The sequence below is a fragment of the Crinia signifera genome, chromosome 3, assembly GCF_055691185.1.
Source record: "Crinia signifera chromosome 3, ASM5569118v1, whole genome shotgun sequence".
Lineage (NCBI taxonomy): Eukaryota > Metazoa > Chordata > Amphibia > Anura > Myobatrachidae > Crinia > Crinia signifera.
In genome coordinates, this window is record NC_139219.1 from 14,704,180 (window position 1) to 14,729,203 (window position 25,024).

General features: G+C 44.1%; 1 protein-coding gene across 4 annotated transcripts in view; it reads right to left on the bottom strand.

The window, feature by feature from the left end:
- Positions 1 to 3,816: 3,816 nt before the first annotated feature.
- Positions 3,817 to 25,024, bottom strand: part of PPP2R5D (protein phosphatase 2 regulatory subunit B'delta) — a 42,484-nt gene continuing 21,276 nt past the window's right edge. Inside the window, exons 10-16 of one of the 4 annotated variants that reach the window (XM_083175321.1) lie at positions 23,928 to 23,981; positions 21,602 to 21,772; positions 17,232 to 17,359; positions 11,271 to 11,372; positions 9,648 to 9,744; positions 9,317 to 9,433; positions 3,817 to 4,687 (exon numbers count right to left, since the gene is read on the bottom strand). In XM_083175321.1, coding sequence (XP_083031447.1) covers positions 4,550 to 4,687; positions 9,317 to 9,433; positions 9,648 to 9,744; positions 11,271 to 11,372; positions 17,232 to 17,359; positions 21,602 to 21,772; positions 23,928 to 23,981 — 807 coding nt within the window. In that variant the 3' untranslated portion in view covers positions 3,817 to 4,549. The remainder of the gene's footprint in view (positions 4,688 to 9,316; positions 9,434 to 9,647; positions 9,745 to 11,270; positions 11,373 to 17,231; positions 17,360 to 21,601; positions 21,773 to 23,927; positions 23,982 to 25,024) is intronic. The other 3 variants (XM_083175322.1, XM_083175324.1, XM_083175323.1) reach the window with 3 other exon arrangements.

The following is a 25,024-nucleotide window of genomic DNA, read 5'->3' on the forward strand; positions in this document are numbered from 1 at the left end:
AATAAGTGCACCTGCAGGGTGGAAAACGTGAACTGTTGGGGGGTCCTGAGGACCGAGGTTGAGGACCACTGATCTAGAGCACAGGTTCTCAAACTCGGTCCTTAGGACCCCACACAGTGCATGTTTTGCAGGTCTCCTCACAGAATCACAAGTCAAATAATCAGCTCCACCTCTGGGTCTTTTAAAATGTCAGTCCGTAATGAGTGCACCTGGAAACGGTGAACTTTGTGGGGTCTTGAGGACTGAATATGAGAACCACTGATCTAATCTAGACACTGGGCCACCATTGTGTGAGTAAATTTGGGACACAGGGTGTATATAGACATTTCTAGTGCTAATGTGACCCAAACCAATTTCCCCTATACACGAGTCAGACTTGTCTGAAGTCGGAGCGGATTTCCTTTCAGCTTCCCTGAGAGGTTCACATCTGATTTGGCGGCACTTGATGTGTACATGGGATTTATCACATGTACAGGACTCCCGGGAGCTGCCAGAGGAGTTTAGGGGAATCTTATTCAATATATCGCAGGTGCTATAAAGCCCACGCAATGTACCGCTAATGGGTCTGATTCAGCTGAAGTTCTGCAGGTCCAACTTCCGACTCAGATGCGATGTGCAAGGGAGCGCGCATGGCATCCGATAAGACGTCAAACACCTGCGATTTGGCCACTTTTCATCCGAGGTCCAGTCCTGAGCTAGAATTTCCCACGGAGCGACTGGGATGAACTTATGCTCCTGAGCCTGCTTGTTATAATTGAGAACTTTATACATGCAACAAAGCAAATATAATTACATATGTATTGTTAAGTCACAGACTTTGTAATGGTTAGCATTACAGCCTCTTATACGCTTAGGGGGGGGTATTCAATCGCCGGCGACCATCTCCCCACGGGGGAGATGGCCGCTGGGCCCTATTCAATGCTGTCATCCCCAACAGCATTGAACAGGGGAGCTCAGCAGAACAAGCCCAACTTTACAAGCTGTCGGGCTCGTTCTGCCGGGAAGTGACAAGCTGCCGGCTGCAGCTCACCTCTTCCCGACAGCAACTCGCGGCCACACCCCCTTCTCATCCCACTGTAGGCGGGACATTGAATCCCGCCTCCATGTTCTCGGTCGAGCTGACCGAGAACGGGGCGGGGTCACAGCGGTCGAGCAAGCTCGACCGCCGTGACCTACACATTGAATACCCCCTTAAACTTTTGTCACACTTACAATGGGTATTATGAATTCAACAACTGCTGAAGGGTAACAACATTTATAGCAACACCACGATGTGCGCATTAGGAACGTGGTTCCACATTTCAGCATTCACCACTTTGACATCCTCAGAATTTTAACCTGTTCACAAATGTAGCCACGTGAAATGCCGCTGGATAGGTGATACTGGAGGGGTGAGGAAAACCACAGTTGGAATTTCGCTACCAGGACTGCTCCACACATGAGCACTGGGACTTGGAAGAAACACTGGAGTCCCCACTTCCACAGGGATGTTTTGTTAACAGATTATCATCACGATATATCAACCACATAGACATGGTGAATGTTGACATTCGTGTTGACCTGATGATATAACTTGACTATCGATCCACACCCCGGCTGAACTGTCTTTTTTTCTATGATTGCCCTGCCTACAGGATGTTATCACACCACACAGAATATGTGCTGGGTCTTGTAGCCAGCGATCATGTAATTGGTCATTATTTCCCACGAGCCACCTCTGGAGAACCCACCATTTCCTATTGGTGTTGTATCCACAAAACAGAGATGGTTAACGAGGATTTCTTTATCAAGCCTGGGCATTCTAGAAAAGCACCTGAACTAAACAGGCTGTTTGCCAGTTCTGGTATTTTAGGTCTACATTCATAAGGCCGACAGGGTAAAAAGGTTGACATGAGTTTTTCATGGTGTCTGTCGACATAGGTCGGTATGGACACCGTCTTAGTGTACCGCTTCCCCTCGCATGGTTCGCCATGCTTTGTGCCCAGCCCACTATTATATTCTCCCTCCACACTGTGGTGTAGGGATGGGGGGAACCTTTGGCCCTCCAGCTGTTGTTGAACTTCACGTCCCAGCATGCCACCCCTCCCCCCCAACAGTGCACGTTTCACAGGTCAGGTCACCCGGAAGGTGCACTCATTACTCACTGACACATTTTTAAAAGATCACAGGTGGAGCTAATTATTTCACCTGTGATTCTGTGCAGAGACTTGGAAAACGTGCACTGTGTGGGGGTCCCGAGGACGGAGGACCACTGCTCTATAAGGTGCTAAATAAGAAATAAAGGGGTAGATGTATGAAGCAGTGATAAGGGAGAAGAAGTGATACAGTGTCTGGTACTTTATCCCTGGCCAATCAGCTGCTGAATGTTAAGTTACAGGCTGGGTTTAAAACAGACAGTCAGGAGCTGATTGGCCGGTGATAAAATACCAGGCAATTTATCACTTCTCCCTTATCACTGCTTCAAGAATCGGACTGGTTGCTACGGCCAACATCTCATCTTCATTAGAACTTTAGTAAATTTACCTAAGAAACTCAGTCATACAGAGATATACAGCACAATCTCCATCTGCGTCCTAGTGGCCTTGTGATTAAGACGTATTTCCAACAAAATGCCTGATGGATGTGGGGTGCAAAGAGGGTCTGTTGGGCATGACTGCAGCAAGAATGTATATGTCAGCGTAATTTCTGCTGACCAATGGGGCGAAGTCAGATGTGCACGGGGAGGGGGGGGGGGGTGCGGATTATAGACACAGGACGCAGTTGGTATCAGACTGTCAGTTACTAACAGTCTAATGCTGTTTGGGAAAGGTGTGACAATAACCTTTATTATCTCCAAACAGTGGCACGTTGCTGGCGTTTTGGGGGAGGAAAGAGTCCAGGGCTCTCCATTATTGGATGGTGATACCATGGCCCCTGCGAGAGCCAGCTTCCACAGCACCATAGCAAGCGGCCCCTATGGGGAGTGATCAGATGCTAGGATTACACTGCAGCAGGAGGCATCTGCTTGTAATAGGCAGCTCCTGCTGCGTCACCATACAGCGCTGCCACGGAACCCGCAGCAATAGCGCCTCTGTCTGCATCCGATTCAGGCCGAGTGAGTGCGTAATGAGCAATCGCCAGGTAGAACATTTCCTAAATTAGACAAAACTAATTGTAAAGTCTTTAGTAAAAAATATTCCTTAAAACCATTTAATCAGCGCTTCATTTCCCTTTACCACACGTTTGGTCCGATTACATTGAATTTTTTTTTTTCTTTTATAGCCAATGATTCTTATTGCTCCGATTCACCATTTAGATCAATTTTTCTCATTTACATTTTTTCAATTTTTCTCATTTACATTTTTCAAAATATCCTCCATATTCACTAAAATACATACAAGTTTAAAAAACCGTTATAACATTATACCACCAAAGCGGGTGACCCGGCCAGTTTATCGTCTTCTACATGCAATGTTCATGTCATTCTGAAATTGGGAGGAATGTGACAGAAACATGGAGACCCTCACACAGAAGAACCTGTCTAAAGAGGACAAAGTGTATAAGGAAGAATGTGGGGCAGATTATTAAGCTCGGTGAAGTGATAAAGTATCTGGTTTTTATCACTGAACAATCAGCTCCTAACTGTGAAGTTACCGGCTTGGTTTGAAAAATGACAGGTAGGAACTGATTGGCCGGTGATAAAAAAAACAGGCACTTTATCACTTCATCGAGCTTAATAAATCTACCCGTTTAAGCACAGACACTGTCCCTATGGAGTTGAAGACTACATCATAACGACCTATAATTCATTGAAAACAAGTTTTGTGCTGACCGCCGTCTAGATATTCCATCGTAATGACGTGTTTTTATTCCTTTATTTAATAAATAAGTCAATCGTAAAGACTTAAGCTTTGGAATTTTTTTTTTTTTTTTTAAGACCATTTGTGTTGTTACCTAGGAGACCGCAAGTCAATTCAGCTATAGGTCACTATGAAACTCACCAGAGTGACATATGACTGAGGGGAACTTCAGATGAACATTTAGCCTGTTAGCAAAGGAATGGGGCGAATAACATGCCATAACAAAGTCAAAACACTGGAACGGTTTTTCGTTCTATTATTTAGTTTCAATCACGATTGTATCAACGTCCGAAAGTGGTTTTACTTGTTCTTTATTGTTGCAGAGGAGGTCAGAGCAGTACCTGTGTTATTTGGGAGTGATATACAAGTCTATGGTACTGGCCGTTCACTACAGGAGGAGTCTAAGTGCATACTTGTAGTAGTTCTGAGCCAGGATTCTGGTGGTGACTGGGATGGCAGGTGGATCAGTAAAATCTCTGGTGTCCTAGTTTCTTCAGCTGTTGGCTAAACATTCTCCCGGGTGAGTGAAATTGGCTCTATATTCGGAATAAAAAAAAAAGTAAGGGACCCTCTATCTCTAAGTCCAGGATAAGTTAGACGGTGCTAGAGCACCTCCTGGTGGTATGTCGAGTGTCCAGTAAAGGTACATCGGCCTCTCTTGCAGAGGGTGGCAGGACAGTTAGCAGATTGTTAGTCCTCATCGCAGTCCGTCAGAGGGTCTCCTTGCTGCTAGTCAAATATTCCTCTGCTCGCCTGTGGGACTCCAGAGCTCGAATGGTATAGATATCCTGTGGAAGTTCCGATTTCTTGCAGAGAATCATCTGCTCCTGGGGGGAATTACGGAGAACCTGGAGAAGAGGAGACAGTTACTTTACGGCAGTTTTTCCCCCAGGGCAGGGCTGGGCTGCCGGTGTACAGAAGCAGCACAGGAAAGCAGGGGTTAAAAGTAAAGAATAACACAGTATCCAAGACTGAAATAGGGACTGGTGTATTCTACGTACAGGAAGAAGAGAAATGATTGGTCTGTTTCAGTGTTATGTAAGAAGTATGGTTCTGTAACAGTTGTCACTGGTAACGTTTGCGGAACATATGCTGAAAACAAAGAGGAGTGACCTGTATTATACTGTGCTAACTACAGTATCCCTGTTCAAGAATGTCTTGCTGCACAGTTCCATATATCTGTGAAAGTTCTGGATGTGTACTCTCTCTATATAGTAATTAAGGTTGAAAAAAAGACATTAGTCCATTGAGTTCAACCTATCTGACTTGTAACTACTGACTTGAGTAAGTCCTATCTATAGGATTCCCTTAGTGGCCAGTTTTGATTTAAATTCATTAACAGTAGTTGCTGTAACCACCCCACCGGCAATGAGGTCCAGAATGTTACTGCTCTAATGGTGAAGAATCCTCTTCTTAATTCAGTATGGAATTTATTTTCATCGAGCCTCAGTACATGCCCTCGTGTCCTAAGTATAGGCCTGTTAGTGACCAAATCATCTCCCAGTTCCATATGATTCCCAATCCTGTATTTGAACATACTAATCATATCACTTCTCAACCTCCGTTTCTCCAGTAAACACATATTCAGCCTGGTTAACTATCTTTGTATTCTAGTGATTCAAGACCTTTTTCTAGTTTAGTCGCCCTTCTCTGTTCCTGTTCCAATTAATTTATGTCCTTTTTAAGGTGCGGTGACCAGAACTGAACACAGTATTCCAAGTGTGGTCTCACCAATGCCTTGAAAAGGCGTGTTCATTTTTGTTCCAATAATGAATTACTTTACGCCCACCTTTCCAATTTAATTAAATCACTTTGTAGTGTATCCACATCCTCTCCAGAGTTCATTTCCTTACTCAAGTTCATGTCGTCCGCAAATATTGCAATTTTGCTCACTATGTCACTTCCAATGTCATTAATGACTATATTAAACAAAGTGGGTCCCAATATTGAACCTTGAGGGACTCCACTTTGGACCTTACACCGGCTGGAATGTATGCCATTTACCACCACACTCTCTTTAATCCAATTACAAATGTTATCACCTAACCCTAAATTACCTAGTTTTATTATTAACCTTTTATGAGGAACCGTGTCAAAAGCTTTAGCGAAATCAAGCAGTATTACATCAACAGATTTCCCTAAGTCCAGCCCCCTACTGACTTCCTCATAGAAGCTAATTAAATTAGTCTGACATGATCTTTTTGATGAACCCATGCTGAGCCTTACTTATCACCTTCTCCTGTTCTAAGACATTTTGGATACTATCTATTACTATTTCTACTAATATTTTCCCCACAATGGATGTAAGGATGATCGGTCTATAATGTTCAGGGTTAGTTTTGCTACCTTTCGTCCATATTGGTACAACATTAGCTATGCGCCAGTCCCTTGGTACCGTCCCCGAGTTTATGGATTCCTCAAATATCAGGTATAATGGTAGTGCTATGACAGAACTCAATTATTTTAGTATCCTAGGTCGTATTTCGTCTGGGCCAGGAGATTTGTTACTATTTAGGTTTTGTAATCTATTTTTGACTATTTCCTCACTCAAACATACAGTAACTAACAATCTAGAATACGGATTGTTCATTTGGCACACTAGATCACAAGGGTAGCAAGTTATTCAGATTAGTATGCGGTTATTCCTCCATGAGTATACAGGCTTTTCCAACCACGGTCCTTAAGGCACACCAACAGTGCAGGTTTTAGTGATATCCAGGCTTGAGCACAGGTGACTTAATTAGTACCTGAGTGATTCTGATTAATCCATCTGTGCTGAAGCCTGGATATCACTAAAACCTGCACTGTTGGTGTGCCTTGAGGACCGTGGTTGGGAAAGCCTGTTATAGAGGCTCCCAGTAAGATGAGGTCATGATTCTTTTATAAGTTATCATATGTTCATATGTGTAGACCCGTTTCTGGCATGGGAGTTTTATAAAAAATGTTTAGCTGTACTCTCAAGCTGAGGGGGGTTGTGAGCTGGACAGTAACAAAGACATGGTACAGAACATCAAGCAAATACTGGGTAAGAAAAGGTTCACATTATTTTTATGTAACAAAATCATTTTACTGGTGTTAGTTCCTCCACACCACCAGTCAAAAACATGGACATACAGGAACTCAGGTAGAATTGGTCACAATGGCATATACAGTATACTAATGTTTAAGCCAAGAGTAAACCATGCACCTATACTACTGTCCCCTCCAGGAGCGACCCAGGAAAATATGCTCCAGTCCCCATCGCCGCCCCCCAATGGGAGCAACCCAGGTACATGTGCCTCTGTACTCCCCCTCCCCCTCGGAAGCAACCCTGACACACGCGCCACACTGTTTTCTCCAGTAGTAACACAGCCATGTGTGAACCTGGTGCCTCAAAGAGGAACGCAAATACGGAGGCTGCCACATACAGTCAACCAGTTCTAGTTAAGGAAACTACTAATAAACATTCAATTAGCTCCAGTTAGGAAGACATCTACCAACAGTAAACAAATTCTAGGTAGGGAATCAGCCACTAGGAGGCAAACACCCCAAGCTTGGTGGTAGCCACCAATAGTCAACTAGTCTTAGACAGGGAAGCAATCACAGACAGCCAACTCATTTCTGGTTAGGGAAGGCAATCACAGTCAGTCAACCAGTTCTAGGCAAGGAGGCAGTCACCAACAGTCTTCGAATTCTAGGTAGGGAGTCAGCCACCCCGTCAACGAGACAAATGCCCCATACACACTAGTCGAGAAATTAGATATCACTCAATATCGTTAAAGTTGCACGGCCCCACACAGTTACCACCGCATCCCCCCCCCACCCGTCAGCTGAATATGCAAGTCGACTTCGGTTACATAGCCCAAGAACCACACATGTTCAGCAGGTCTCGATGACATCACTAAACGATATTGTTTATCGTGTACACTCAATATCCTTTGACCAGCAGCACCGCCGATACCATGGGTCCTCAAACTGCGGCCCTCCAGATGTTGTGAAACTACAAATCCCAGCATGCCTTGCCACAGTTTTGCTATAAGGGAGTGTTAAAACTGTGTCAAGGCATGCTGGGATTTGTAGTTTCACAACATCTGGAGGGCCGCAGTTTGAGGACCCATGGCCGATACAGTTAACTATATTGACGGTGCCCCTGATCTAGTGTGTATGGGGCTTAAGAGGGAGAGGGCTCTCAACAGTCAACCAATCCCAGGCTGATGGGGAGGCAGCCAACCAACCCTTATTATTAATGTTACTGGACAAGACTGGGGGAGGAGAGCAGGGGTTGGGAAGGGCAATTTATCAAATCTATGAGAGATATAAATGGACTGAGTCTAGATATAAGTACCAACCACTCAACTTCGGTCATTTATCCCACGTGATAGCTGGGGCCACACCAGATGATATTTGAAACGATTTGCCATCTATGTGCCCACCCTCTGTATCATCTGTGACTTTTGGATTCGGTCGGAGCATGGCGGTACTAGGGTCGGTGTCACCCGATGTGGTAACTCGTGGTGTCACGAGCACACGCACCCCCCCCCCTCCCCCTATGGAGTGAAAAATGAAAATTTTCATAGTCTTCTTTTTGCTGAGATATTGTATTGGATCGCCCAATAAAAAGTCACACTTCAGCCGAAAACACACAGTTTCAGTGAAACCTGTTCACTGCTCTCGCTGGGGCAGGTAAAGTAAATTCCATATATGCCATGACGTAGTGCCGCTTACACACCTAATGCCCCCTGCAGTGCTGCTTATACAGAATGTGCCCTGTAGTGCCACTTATACATATTTGTTCCACCAATACCAATAGTGCTCACTCACCCCGGTCTGGCCTCTGAGAAGTGGAGAGTGACGCACAGGCGTTTCCTACCCCTCCCACCCAGCCATTTCAAATATAGTGGAGGCTCGAGCCAATCGGAGCTCGCTGCCTGGCAGCCAATGACTGTGGCTGATTGGTCCACGAGCCTTGCACGTGATGACACTATTGGATATAATCACCAGCTCGTGCAGTGTGTGCGGACTGCACAATATATTTCCGGGGTTATTATTAGATTATAAACCTATGAGAAGTAGCTAGAATTAAATGGTCAATCTATGTTGCAAACTCAAGAGCTACAGTACACCTCTACATCTTTTACAGTGACACATTTGGGGACGATTTTACTCCTTTTTATGGAATGGCCCAGAAGCAGTGTGGTGGCAAGTTATGGAAGGAAGCGGAGTGAGGACGTCTTTTCTAAAGTGAAGACATACAAGTCGGAACAAAGGAGGCAGCCAAGGGGGAGCGCTTCTGACAGGGGGGGTGATACGGTACAGTTACATGGGAGCACTATAGCAGTGTCCGACCCTCTAGGACACCTTGTGTTTGGGGACTGGGCAGGGACCACTGTGAATACATGTACAATGGGCTCAGAATGAGTGTGCAAGGTGCAGAGAGGAGAATGAGTGGGAATGAGTGAGCTGCAGGAGGAGGTCAGGAGAGGGTGGCCACTGGTCACCTGCACAGCCTCAGCTTCCATAGTCTTCTTCAGGATCTGAATATCCTCGGCAGTTGGAGTGTCTGTCTCCATGGAGCAGATCAGGCTGAGAGCAGGAGGAGCATTAAACATGGTGTACTGTGGAGGGTGTGGATTACAGAGAGAAAGAAAGAAACTGTAAGAGAGAGGTCGCAGGGGGTCGGGAACATTATACATCGATGGAATACTAAACAAGCTGCAGGAACCGGCTTCTACAGGAATTACACACGCTCCTTAATACACTGCGGCTGGGCATTATATCACACTTATACTCACAAGTAGCACATTTACAATGGACGTCCTATGAACTTACAGCAAATCGCCCGTAAATTCCCACCTGTGGGTTTAATCGCGCCATTTCCTCAATCCGATTCCACATCTCTGCTCGCTCCCTCCCTCGGATCTTTCCCCTGGAAGAGAAGAGACTAAGAGTGTGCAATAACTGTGACGACACTAGGCCGGCCCGTCCTCCGATCACTGTATACTACACCAGCTGGTGGTGGAGATAATGATTATATATATATATATATATATAGACATTGGATGGGCTCTGCACACACTAAATTAACTGATAATAAATAGTGGAGATTTGGTTCATGAATTGATCAATGCATTTAAGCCTGCAGCCCCTGTCAAGGGACCCCACTGTTCTGCAGGTCCTACTACTATTGCTGAAAATGGCTGCAATACACATAGCTATCACATCAATGTTTGATTCCAGGCATGCTATCAGGTCCGAAGCTCACAGCAGACTTTGCTTTTATAGGTGAGCAGCTACCAACACACCTGTCACTAATCATCTAGGGAAATGGCTAACACAAGCTATGGAATCTTAGTTAAAAACAGGGTGCATGAGAGAATGTGACCACAATAAGAATCTAATAAACAATATATACACTTAACATCGGCACTCACCTTTCCTAGTTTTGGGGTGCCCTATGGCTTGTGACCACATTGTTTAAACAGACATTGGATGGGCTCTGCACACACTAAATTAACTGATAATAAATAGTGGAGATTTGATGTGATAGCATTGATGTGATAGCTATGTGTATTGCAGCCATTTTCAGCAATAGTGGTAGGACCTGCAGAACAGTGGGGTCCCGTGAAGGGGGCTGCAGGCTTAAATGCATTGATCAATTCATGAACCAAATCTCCACTATTTATTATCAGTTAATTTAGTGTGTGCAGAGCCCATCCAATGTCTGTTTAAACAATGTGGTCACAAGCCATAGGGCACCCCAAAACTAGGAAAGGTGAGTGCCGATGTTAAGTGTAATTATATATATATATATATATAAATGAGGAAAGAAGGGCACTCAGGGACTTGATGCTGGTGAACGTAGGACAAATGTATTGCCTGGTGGTCTACAATAGTGTGTATTTTCTTGGATATATATATATATATATATATATATTTTTAATGCATCAGGACTGATCTGACACATTAAATGCACTATTCTATGTGATGTGTATGCTTTGTAATGATGAACACTACAGCGGGTGTGGTATGGGGTTCCGACAGTCGGGATCCCGACAGTCATTAGCCCGACGTCTGGATCCCGACTGCCCGGACTCAGACAGCATGGCGAGCGTAAAAAAGCCCCTTGCGGGCTCGCTGCGCTCACCACGCTGCAGGTGGGTGGCCGTCGGGCACCCGGCTGTCAGCGGTTTGACAGTCGGGATCCCGACATCAGGTAAATGACTGTCGGGATCCCGACTGTCAGGAACACGTACGGCACCCCACTACAGCTTCTATATTGCTGGGCCCATGGCTATTTAACGATTGTATAATTCTATTGTAAACAAGATAACGGACACGTTCTTTCAGGTACGCTGCAGAAGTCCAGCGGCTTTGGTTCATTATCTGTAACGCGACCGCGGTTTTCTCCGGCCTGACTTACACACTGTGCAATCATTCACTCATTACACAAACCTCTGCTTCTCCGCTTTATATTGCTGTGTACAGTCATCAAATAACTTCTGGTTCATCTCCATGAACAGCTTCAAAGCATTATATATCAGTCCATGTATAGTCCTGCAACATAACATATATATATATATCAGTCCATGTATAGTCCTGCAACATAACATATATATCAGTCCATGTATAGTCCTGCAACATAACATATATATCAGTCCATGTATAGTCCTGCAACATAACATATATATCAGTCCATGTATAGTCCTGCAACATAACATATATATCAGTCCATGTATAGTCCTGCAACATAACATATATATATATCAGTCCATGTATAGTCCTGCAACATAACATATATATCAGTCCATGTATAGTCCTGCAACATAACATATATATCAGTCCATGTATAGTCCTGCAACATAACATATATATATCAGTCCATGTACAGTCCTGCAACATAACATATATATATCAGTCCATGTACAGTCCTGCAACATAACATATATATATCAGTCCATGTACAGTCCTGCAACATAACATATATATCAGTCCATGTATAGTCCTGCAACATAACATATATATCAGTCCATGTATAGTCCTGCAACATAACATATATATCAGTCCATGTATAGTCCTGCAACATAACATATATATCAGTCCATGTATAGTCCTGCAACATAACATATATATCAGTCCATGTATAGTCCTGCAACATAACATATATATCAGTCCATGTATAGTCCTGCAACATAACATATATCAGTCCATGTATAGTCCTGCAACATAACAGATATATCAGTCCATGTATAGTCCTGCAACATAACATATATATCAGTCCATGTATAGTCCTGCAACATAACATATATATCAGTCCATGTATAGTCCTGCAGCATAACATATATATCAGTCCATGTATAGTCCTGCAACATAACATATATATCAGTCCATGTATAGTCCTGCAACATAACATATATATCAGTCCATGTATAGTCCTGCAACACAACATATATATCAGTCCATGTATAGTCCTGCAACACAACATATATATCAGTCCATGTATAGTCCTGCAACATAACATATATATCAGTCCATGTATAGTCCTGCAACATAACATATATATCAGTCCATGTATAGTCCTGCAACATAACATATATATCAGTCCATGTATAGTCCTGCAACATAACATATATATCAGTCCATGTATAGTCCTGCAACATAACATATATATATATCAGTCCATGTATAGTCCTGCAACATAACATATATATATCAGTCCATGTATAGTCCTGCAACATAACATATATATATATCAGTCCATGTATAGTCCTGCAACATAACATATATATATATATATATATCAGTCCATGTATAGTCCTGCAACATAACATATATATATATATCAGTCCATGTATAGTCCTGCAACATAACATATATATATATATATCAGTCCATGTATAGTCCTGCAACATGACATATATATATCAGTCCATGTATAGTCCTGCAACATAACATATATATATCAGTCCATGTATAGTCCTGCAACATAACATATATATATCAGTCCATGTATAGTCCTGCAACATAACATATATATCAGTCCATGTATAGTCCTGCAACATAACATATATATCAGTCCATGTATAGTCCTGCAACATAACATATATATCAGTCCATGTATAGTCCTGCAACATAACATATATATATCAGTCCATGTATAGTCCTGCAACATAACATATATATATCAGTCCATGTATAGTCCTGCAACATAACATATATATATCAGTCCATGTATAGTCCTGCAACATGACATATATATCAGTCCATGTATAGTCCTGCAACATGACATATATATATCAGTCCATGTATAGTCCTGCAACATAACATATATATATCAGTCCATGTATAGTCCTGCAACATAACATATATATATCAGTCCATGTATAGTCCTGCAACATAACATATATATATCAGTCCATGTATAGTCCTGCAACATAACATATATATCAGTCCATGTATAGTCCTGCAACATAACATATATATCAGTCCATGTATAGTCCTGCAACATAACATATATATCAGTCCATGTATAGTCCTGCAACATAACATATATATCAGTCCATGTATAGTCCTGCAACATAACATATATATCAGTCCATGTATAGTCCTGCAACATAACATATATATCAGTCCATGTATAGTCCTGCAACACAACATATATATCAGTCCATGTATAGTCCTGCAACACAACATATATATCAGTCCATGTATAGTCCTGCAACATAACATATATATATCAGTCCATGTATAGTCCTGCAACATGACATATATATCAGTCCATGTATAGTCCTGCAACATGACATATATATATCAGTCCATGTATAGTCCTGCAACATAACATATATATATCAGTCCATGTATAGTCCTGCAACATAACATATATATATCAGTCCATGTATAGTCCTGCAACATAACATATATATCAGTCCATGTATAGTCCTGCAACATAACATATATATCAGTCCATGTATAGTCCTGCAACATAACATATATATCAGTCCATGTATAGTCCTGCAACATAACATATATATCAGTCCATGTATAGTCCTGCAACATAACATATATATATCAGTCCATGTATAGTCCTGCAACATGACATATATATCAGTCCATGTATAGTCCTGCAACATAACATATATATATCAGTCCATGTATAGTCCTGCAACATAACATATATATCAGTCCATGTATAGTCCTGCAACATAACATATATATCAGTCCATGTATAGTCCTGCAACATAACATATATATATCAGTCCATGTATAGTCCTGCAACATAACATATATATATCAGTCCATGTATAGTCCTGCAACATAACATATATATATATCAGTCCATGTATAGTCCTGCAACATAACATATATATATCAGTCCATGTATAGTCCTGCAACATAACATATATATCAGTCCATGTATAGTCCTGCAACATAACATATATATCAGTCCATGTATAGTCCTGCAACATAACATATATATATATATATATATATCAGTCCATGTATAGTCCTGCAACATAACATATATATATATATCAGTCCATGTATAGTCCTGCAACATAACATATATATCAGTCCATGTATAGTCCTGCAACATAACATATATATCAGTCCATGTATAGTCCTGCAACATAACATATATATCAGTCCATGTATAGTCCTGCAACATAACATATATATCAGTCCATGTATAGTCCTGCAACATAACATATATATCAGTCCATGTATAGTCCTGCAACATAACATATATATCAGTCCATGTATAGTCCTGCAACATAACATATATATCAGTCCATGTATAGTCCTGCAACATAACATATATATCAGTCCATGTATAGTCCTGCAACATAACATATATATATATATATCAGTCCATGTATAGTCCTGCAACATAACATATATATCAGTCCATGTATAGTCCTGCAACATAACATATATATATATATCAGTCCATGTAGTCCTGCAACATAACATATATATATATATATATATATATATCAGTCCATGTATAGTCCTGCAACATAACATATATATATCAGTCCATGTATAGTCCTGCAACATAACATATATATATCAGTCCATGTATAGTCCTGCAACATAACATATATATCAGTCCATGTATAGTCCTGCAACATAACATATATATCAGTCCATGTATAGTCCTGCAACATAACATATATATCAGTACATGTACAGTCCTGCAATATGACAAGTGTACCAGCCAATGTATAGCCATGTAATAACACCGATCACTGTATATAGCTCAACCCAAGTATAATCCTGCAAAATAACATGTATATACATTTAATCAGTCCACATACAGGCCCTTATACAGATCTGATCGCAGTACAAATTTGTTCTCAAAATGGACAAAACCATGTGCACTGCAGGTGGGGCAGATGTAACATGTGAAGAGAGAGTTAGAGGTGTGTAAATTATTTTGTTTCTGTGCAGGGTTAATACTGGCTGCATTTATTTTTCAACACACTCCACCCAAATTTAACTCTCTCTGCACATGTTACATCTGCCCCACCTGCAGTGCACATGGTTTTGACCATTTTGAGAACAAATTTGTACTGCGATCAGATCTAAATAAGGGCCATAGTCCTGTAATATTACACATATATCAATGTAAGCTGCCAACTAGTGCTATCATCATAAATGGGATAATAATGAGGTGCTGAATACCAGACTAACATCATACACGGGATAATAATAATGAGGTGCTGAATACCAGACTAACATCATACACGGGATAATAATAATAATAATGAGGCGCTGAATACCAGACTAACATCATACACGGGATAATAATAATGAGGTGCTGAATACCAGACTATCATCATACAAGGGATAATAATAATAATAATAATGAGGCGCTGAATACCAGACTAACATCATACAAGGGATAATAATAATGAGGCGCTGAATAGCAGACTAACATCATACACGGGATAATAATAATAATAATAATGAGGCACAGAATACCAGACTAACATCATACATGGGGTAATAATGAGGAGCTGAATACCAGACTAACATCATACACGGGATAATAATAATGAGGCGCTGAATACCAGACTAACATCATACAAGGGATAATAATAATAATAATAATAATAATAATGAGGCGCTGAATACCAGACTAACATCATACAAGGGATAATAATAATAATAATAATAATAATAATAATGAGGCGCTGAATACCAGACTAACATCATACACAGGATAATAATAATAATAATAATGAGGTGCTGAATACCAGACTAACATCATACACGGGATAATAATAATGAGGCGCTGAATACCAGACTAACATCATACAAGGGATAATAATAATGAGGTTCTGAATACCAGACTAACATCATACACAGGATAATAATAATAATAATAATAATGAGGTGCTGAATACCAGACTAACATCATACACGGGATAATAATAATGAGGCGCTGAATACCAGACTAACATCATACAAGGGATAATAATAATGAGGTTCTGAATACCAGACTAACATCATACATGTGATGATAATAATAATAATGAGGTGCTGAATACCAGACTAACATCATACACGGGATGATAATAATAATGAGGCGCAGAACACCAGACTAACATCATACATGGGCTAGTAATGAGGTGCAGAATACCAGACTAACATCATACACGGGATAATAATAATGAGGCGCAGAACACCAGACTAACATCATACATGGGCTAGTAATGAGGTGCAGAATACCAGACTAACATCATACATGGGATAATAATAATGAGGCGCAGAATACGAGACTATCATCATACACGGGATAATAATAATGAGGCGCAGAATACCAGACTAACATCATACATGGGCTAGTAATGAGGTGCAGAATACCAGACTAACATCCTACATGGGATAATAATAATGAGGTGCAGAATACGAGACTAACATCATACACGGGATAATAATGAGGCGCTGAATACCAGACTAACATCATACACGGGCTAATAATGAGGTGCTGAATACCAGACTAACATCATACACGGGATAATAATAATGAGGTGCTGAATACCAGACTAACATCATACACGGCTAATAATGAGTTTATTGCTTTCAGTGATCACCCCCTTCTGGGTGATCTGCGAGCTGAGCATGGAGAGACTTCGGTGTAGGACAGTGTTCTGGAGAGAGCGAGCTCTTACTAACATTTAATGGTCTGTTACTATAGCAATCACTTTTAGGCCAAATCTATGCACAGAACTATATACTTCATCGCAGCAACCATCATACACGTGGCAGTCAGTCAGGGGAGAGGGGGCTTCCCAGTGACAAGCGGTCCTGTGCTACAACTGCAGTGGGTCCAATGATTTGGCCCCACATTGTGCTGCTGCTTGTAGAGCAGCACCTTTATTATCCCTGTGCTGAGAAACAGCCACTTACTTATTCCAGTGGTTCTTGGAGTTGCGGTACAGAGATGGGAACATAATTGGCAGAATCTGTGCTGCATTGTCGCTCATCAGGCTCAGAATGTACTCATTATTCCAGTAATAGAGGGCCCGCTCCGCTACCTGTAGCATACAAGAAAAATACAATTTAGTTTGTGTTCTATTATGCAGAACAGTTTAAGGAGAGAGGAGCAATTCCAGTGCTGGGGGGGGGGGGGCACGCTGCTGTGACTGGCCAGTACACAATGCCAAGGATCAGCGACCCATGTTGTGCTAAGAGGGAATCAGTGCACAAATGATGATGCTGGTAAGGGCAGTGAGAGGGATAGTTACATCGCATAGTACGGGGTGGGGGGGGAGTATAAGGTACAGTTACAACGCATGGTACGGGGGGAGTATAAGGTACGGTTACATCGCATGGTACGGGGGGAGTATAAGGTACGTGTACATCGCATGGTACGGGGGGAGTATAAGGTACGTGTACATCGCATGGTACGGGGGGAGTATAAGGTACGTGTACATCGCATGGTACGGGGGGATTATAAGGTACGTGTACATCGCATGGTACGGGGGGAGTATAAGGTACGGTTACATCGCATGGTACGTGTACATCGCATGGTACGGGGGGAGTATAAGGTACGGTTACAACGCATGGTACGGGGGGAGTATAAGGTACGGTTACATCGCATGGTACGGGGGAGTGTAAGGTACGGTTACATTGCATGGTACGGGGGAGATTATAAGGTACGGTTACATCGCATGGTACGGGGGAGTATAAGGTACGGTTACATCGCATGGTACGGGGGGAGTATAAGGTACGTGTACATCGCATGGTACGGGGGGAGTATAAGGTACAGTTACATCGCATAGTACGGGGGGGGGGTGGAGTATAAGGTACGGTTACATCGCATGGTACGGGGGGAGTATAAGGTACGGTTACATCGCATGGTACGGGGGGAGTATAAGGTACGGTTACATCGCATGGTACGGGGGGAGTATAAGGTACGGTTACATCGCATAGTACGGGGGGGGAGTAGAAGGTACGGTTACATCGCATGGTACGGGGGGAGTATAAGGTACGGTTACATCGCATAGTACGGGGGGGGGGGAGTATAAGGTACGGTTACATCGCATAGTACGGGGGGGGGGGGGGGGGAGTATAAGGTACGGTTACATCGCATGGTACGGGGGGAGTATAAGGTACGGTTACATCGCATGGGACGGGGGGAGTGTAAGGTACGTGTACATTGCATGGTACGGGGGGAGTGTAAGGTACGTGTACATCGCATGGTACGGGGGGAGTATAAGGTACGTGTACATCGCATGGTACGGGGGGAGTATAAGGTACGGTTACATCGCATAGTACGGGGGGGGGGGGGGAGTATAAGTTACGGTCACATCGCATGGTACAGGGGGAGTATAAGGTACGGTTACATCGCATGGTACGGGGGGAGTATAAGGTACGTGTACATCGCATGGTACGGGGGGGGCAGTATAAGGTACGGTTACATCGCATGGTACGGGGGGGGGCAGTATAAGGTACGGTTACATCGCATGGTACGGGGGGGGGGGGGGGGGGAGTATAAGGTACGGTTACATCGCATGGTACGGGGGGGGTATAAGGTACGGTTACATCGCATGGTACGGGGGGAGTATAAGGTACGGTTACATCGCATGGTACGGGGGGAGTATAAGGTACGGTTACATCGCATGGTACGGGGGGAGTATAAGGTACGTGTACATCGCATGGTACGGAGGGAGTATAAGGTACGTGTACATCGCATGGTACGGGGGGGGGAGTATAAGGTACGTGTACATCGCATGGTACGGGGGGGGCATTATAAGGTACGGTTACATCGCATGGTACAGGGGGGGGGGGGGGAGTATAAGGTACGGTTACATCGCATGGTACGGTGGGAGTATAAGGTACGGTTACATCGCATGGTACGGGGGGAGTATAAGGTACGGTTACATCACATGGTACGGGGGGAGTATAAGGTACGGTTACATCGCATGGTACGGGGGGGGGGGAGTATAAGGTACGGTTACATCGCATGGTACGGGGGGAGTATAAGGTACGGTTACATCGCATGGTACGGGGGGGGGGGGGGGGGGGAGTATAAGGTACGGTTACATCGCATGGTACGGGGGGGGGGGGGGGGGAGTATAAGGTACGTGTACATCGCATGGTACGGGGGGAGTATAAGGTACGTGTACATCGCATGGTACGGGGGGGGGCAGTATAAGGTACGGTTACATCGCATGGTACAGGGGGGGGGGGGGGGGAGTATAAGGTACGGTTACATCGCATGGTACGAGGGGAGTATAAGGTACGGTTACATCGCATGGTACAGGGGGGGGGGGGGGGAGTATAAGGTACGGTTACATCGCATGGTACGGGGGGAGTATAAGGTACGGTTACATCGCATGGTACGGGGGGGGGGGGGGGGGAGAGAGTATAAGGTACAGGTTCCATCGCATGGTACGGGGGGGAGTATAAGGTACGGTTACATCGCATGGTACGGGGGGGGAGGGGGAGTATAAGGTACAGGTTCCATCGCATGGTACGGGGGGAGTAGTATAAGGTACTGTTACATCGCATGGTACGGGGGGGAGTATAAGGTACGGTTACATCGCATGGTACGGGGGGAGTATAAGGTACGGTTACATCGCATGGTACGGGGGGAGTATAAGGTACGGTTACATCGCATGGTACGGGGGGAGTATAAGGTACGTGTACATCGCATGGTACGGAGGGAGTATAAGGTACGTGTACATCGCATGGTACGGGGGGGAGTATAAGGTACGTGTACATCGCATGGTACGGGGGGGGGGCAGTATAAGGTACGGTTACATCGCATGGTACAGGGGGGGGGGAGTATAAGGTACGGTTACATCGCATGGTACGGTGGGAGTATAAGGTACGTGTACATCGCATGGTACGGGGGGAGTATAAGGTACGGTTACATCGCATGGTACGGGGGGAGTATAAGGTACGGTTACATCGCATGGTACGGGGGGACTATAAGGTACGGTTACATCGCATGGTACGGGGGGAGTATAAGGTACGGTTACATCGCATGGTACGGGGGGGGGGGGGGGGGGGAGTATAAGGTACGGTTACATCGCATGGTACGGGGGGAGTATAAGGTACGGTTACATCGCATGGTACGGGGGGGGGGGGGGGGAGTATAAGGTACGGTTACATCGCATGGTACGGGGGGGGGGGGGGAGTATAAGGTACGTGTACATCGCATGGTACGGGGGGAGTATAAGGTACGTGTACATCGCATGGTACGGGGGGGGGGCAGTATAAGGTACGGTTACATCGCATGGTACAGGGGGGGGGGGGGGGGGGAGTATAAGGTACGGTTACATCGCATGGTACGGGGGGAGTAGTATAAGGTACTGTTACATCGCATGGTACGGGGGGGGGGGGGGGGGAGTATAAGGTACGGTTACATCGCATGGTACGGGGGGAGTATAAGGTACGGTTACATCGCATGGTACGGGGGGGGGGGGGAGTATAAGGTACAGGTTCCATCGCATGGTACGGGGGGAGTATAAGGTACGGTTACATCGCATGGTACGGGGGGAGTATAAGGTACGGTTACATCGCATGGTATGGGGGGAGTATAAGGTACGGTTACATCGCATGGTACAGGGGGGGGGGGGGGGGGAGTATAAGGTACGGTTACATCGCATGGTACGGGGGGAGTATAAGGTACGGTTACATCGCATGGTATGGGGGGAGTATAAGGTACGGTTACATCGCATGGTACAGGGGGGGGGGGGGAGTATAAGGTACGGTTACATCGCATGGTACGGGGGGAGTATAAGGTACGGTTACATCGCATGGTACAGGGGGGGGGGGGGAGTATAAGGTACGGTTACATCGCATGGTACGGGGGGAGTATAAGGTACGGTTACATCGCATGGTACAGGGGGGGGGGGGGAGTATAAGGTACGGTTACATCGCATGGTACGGGGGGAGTATAAGGTACGGTTACATCGCATGGTATGGGGGGAGTATAAGGTACGGTTACATCGCATGGTACGGGGGGGGGGGGGGGGGGAGTATAAGGTACTGTTACATCGCATGGTACGGGGGGGGCAGTATAAGGTACGGTTACATCGCATGGTACGGGGGGGGGGGGGGGGGGAGTATAAGGTAGCGTCATATTGGGTGGGATGTAGTAGTGCAAGGTAACAGAGTTATATTGGGTAGTGCAGGGATAGGTACTCTGGGGTATATACGAATATGTATAATGTACAATAAGCCAGGACAGCACCTATAGTGACCCGCTGTCTCCTTAGTACAGAACGGGTATTCCGCCGTTTCCTTGCTTCAGTTCTAGTTATTACCTGGAAATGAGGGCTGGACACACACTGGGCGAGCTGCCGAAACAAGGGCTCCATGATTTTGGTGAACTCTGCCGGCTCCATCACATCTAAGATCTCTTCCAGTTCGTTCAGGAACATCACTTCCTTGGGGCTGTGAGTCCGCGGCCAGAACCTCAGGAGCCCAGATATCACCTGGAAAAGTCCAATGAGTTCCATTACGTCTTCCTTTCAGATACTCCGCGGCTGTCACCACGGGTCATCAAAGTATCAGACAACGAGATCTGTCGGTGCACTCCGGAAACCAAATCTAATGCTTGGCTCGGCGGAGACACTGAATGTCCTTATTCTTACACTTTAATTTTTAATATATTTAGATCACTTAATTTCCATTTATATTTTTTTGTATTTTTGTTTAACTCATTTATAATTAAAGATATAGAAGTGTAAAAAAAAAAAAAAAAAAGTGATTTAAAATGGCTGTTCCCTGTACCATTATTATCTTTTGTCAAGTTTGTTTTGGAGGAGATTTTTTGTTATATTTTACATATACGTTTTGTTTGATATATTGAGGGGTATTCAATTGGTGCAGATTTTTCAGCTAGAAAAAAAATTTGGCACAGTCCAAAAACATGTGCATCAACAATTTACGTGTTTTCGGCAAAATTGTGGGCGTTTTTGCCCTGGTTTTTAGGCATTTTTTTCAATAAAAAAAAGAAAAACCAGCAAAAGGATTCAGTCAGAAAGGATTTAAAAATGAACCAATTCAAATGAAAGGGTCCAATTTGTCCCTTTACTATGCCAAAAAAACGGAACCGATTGAATACACCCCATTGTTGTTGTTTTTTTAAATGACATAACAGATTATGGTCATCTGAGTCAAAGTTACATTTTAATAAAAAAATTAAAATAAAAACATTCAGTATCAGCAGAGCCAAACATTACATTAGTTTCCAGAGTGCACCGACAGATCTTCTTTGTTCTTTATCCTTTGATAGCTAGATACTACTAGACAGGTCGCTCCCCCTTTCCCGAAATAAAGAAAAGACAACAGAATTGGGTCCACTGCCACAAAAGGTAAATAGGGATGCCAATCCCAGGGAATTTTTTTTAATCCTGGAATTCGTGATTGAAAAAATGCCCAATCCCGAAATTCCCAGGATCGGCTTTCCGAATTAAAAAAAAAAAAATGCCCCGGCTGCCCCTCATATTTACCTTCATGGCAGGGTGCGGGCGGGAGCAGCCAAGAGCTGTGCAGGTGGGCAGGAGGCTGAGTGCCAGGCCGGGAAGCTGTGCTGCTGAGTTGAAGCACAGCACCGGGTAGCTGGGAGCTGGGCCGGCGAGCGATGTAGGAGCGGCTGTTTGGCCTTCAGCAGTGCTGCTGGTTGGTCTGTGCCGTGTGACCACTGACCGGCATGCTGCGCAGAGCCACAGGCTGGGCATTGGGAACAGTCGGGCAGCATCTGAGTGAGTGCTCAGACGTTGTCCGTCATTAGACTGCGCATGCGCAGTCCAATACTGAAATCCTGGGATCGGAAACTCCAATCCCGGGATTGAAATCCGGGTGTTTTTGGGGCCAAATCCTGAGATCCCGCCAATCCCTAGTGTGGAAGAATTGCTTATTGGCCTCTGCATTATCCAGAAATCTGTTTATACGCACAGTAGAGTATATAACTATCTCGTGTAATCTCTGTGATGGGGAACCTTGGCGCGCCAGCTGTTGTTGAACTACACATCCCAGCATGTCCTGCAACAGTTTTAGCATGACCAAATAGCAAAACTGTTGCAGGGCATGCTGGGATGTGTAGTTCAAAAGCTGGAGTGCCAAGGTTCTTATGACTGCAGTCTATATTAATAGCCTGTAACTTGCAGCATTAACTTGTGGGGGGGATTAATGCTCTGCCAGCATCCTCCAGAGGGGCAGGAGACATAGCAACATTCAGGATTATGGAAGGCAAGAATGCGCCACTTCCAATCCATCTTTGATCCATACATGCATCATATTACTTTGTAAATTATATCAGAATCTTGTGTAAGCATATGTACTGTATTAACTGCCTGTGTACGGTTTCCCTATGCTTACACCATGATTAGGCAATGTGTGGCACTATATGTCCCAGCAAGCACTGCCTCATTTTTGCTGTTAGCAAGCTCAAACTGCCAGAGCATGCTGGGGTGTGCAGTTCCTCATAGCTGTAGTGTCAGACATGGCCTGTCGCTGTTCTACACTTTACTCCTCTGAATGGGAGACACTGAGACAGAACACATTCAAATATTCCTGCCCCCTTCACATGGCTCCGCAGCTCGCTATCCTTGCTAGTGTGAGTGAGGCACAGAGGCATGCACTTACGGGATCAGTGAGGGTACTGTCCTTCTCCAGGAACTGCACCACACAGTAAGCCAGCTAGTAGGAGAGAACAGACACAGGTCAGCAAATATTACCATATTAAAGGGAAGGCATGCACGGTCTGATCACGGACTGCAGTAGAAACATAGCATTTGTTCTCAGGTCTATTTACACCCCTTTCATATCGCACTTAAAACCTGGGTTATTACCAGGTTGCGGTGCAGTGTGAAAGCACCAAAGGGAATAACCCGGTCGGGCAACCCGGCAATTCTGCTTTCACAGTGCAAACATAGGCTGGACTATCACACCTTTTCACACTGAAACCGTGTTGCCTATGATACGCAGGGCAACCCAGTTTCAGAGTGAGAACGTGTGATTTGGGTTCAAAATCCTGGGTCCAACCCAGGTTTGCACTGTGAAAGCGATATTACCCACTCCCGTCTGTAGCTACTGTCCTCAAGGCATTCAACTTACTCCCTTCTGGCTCTGCTCTTCTAAATACAAATACAGACTCTTCTGGATCTACTATCCTGAACACATAGGACACACTCCCTTCTAAATCCACTGTCCTGTATACAAAGGTTCTGCTCCCTTCTCGATCTACTGTCCTTAACACACACACACACACACACACACACACACACACACACACACACACACACGACATACTCCATTCTAGATCTTACATTCTGAATTCACAGGACACACTCCATTCTAGATCTACTCTCCTAAATACACAGGACACACTCCATTCTAGATCTACTTTCCTAAATACACAGGACACACTCCATTCTAGATCTTCTGTTGTGAATACACAGGACACACTCCATTCTAGATCTTCTGTTGTGAATACACAGGACACACTCCATTCTAGATCTTCTGTTGTGAATACATAGGACACACTCCATTCTAGATCTTCTGTTGTGTATACACAGGACACACTCCATTCTAGATCTTCTGTTGTGAATACACAGGACACACTCCATTCTAGATCTTCTGTTGTGAATACACAGGACACACTCCATTCTAGATCTTCTGTTGTGAATACACAGGACACACTCCATTCTAGATCTTCTGTTGTGAATACACAGGACACACTC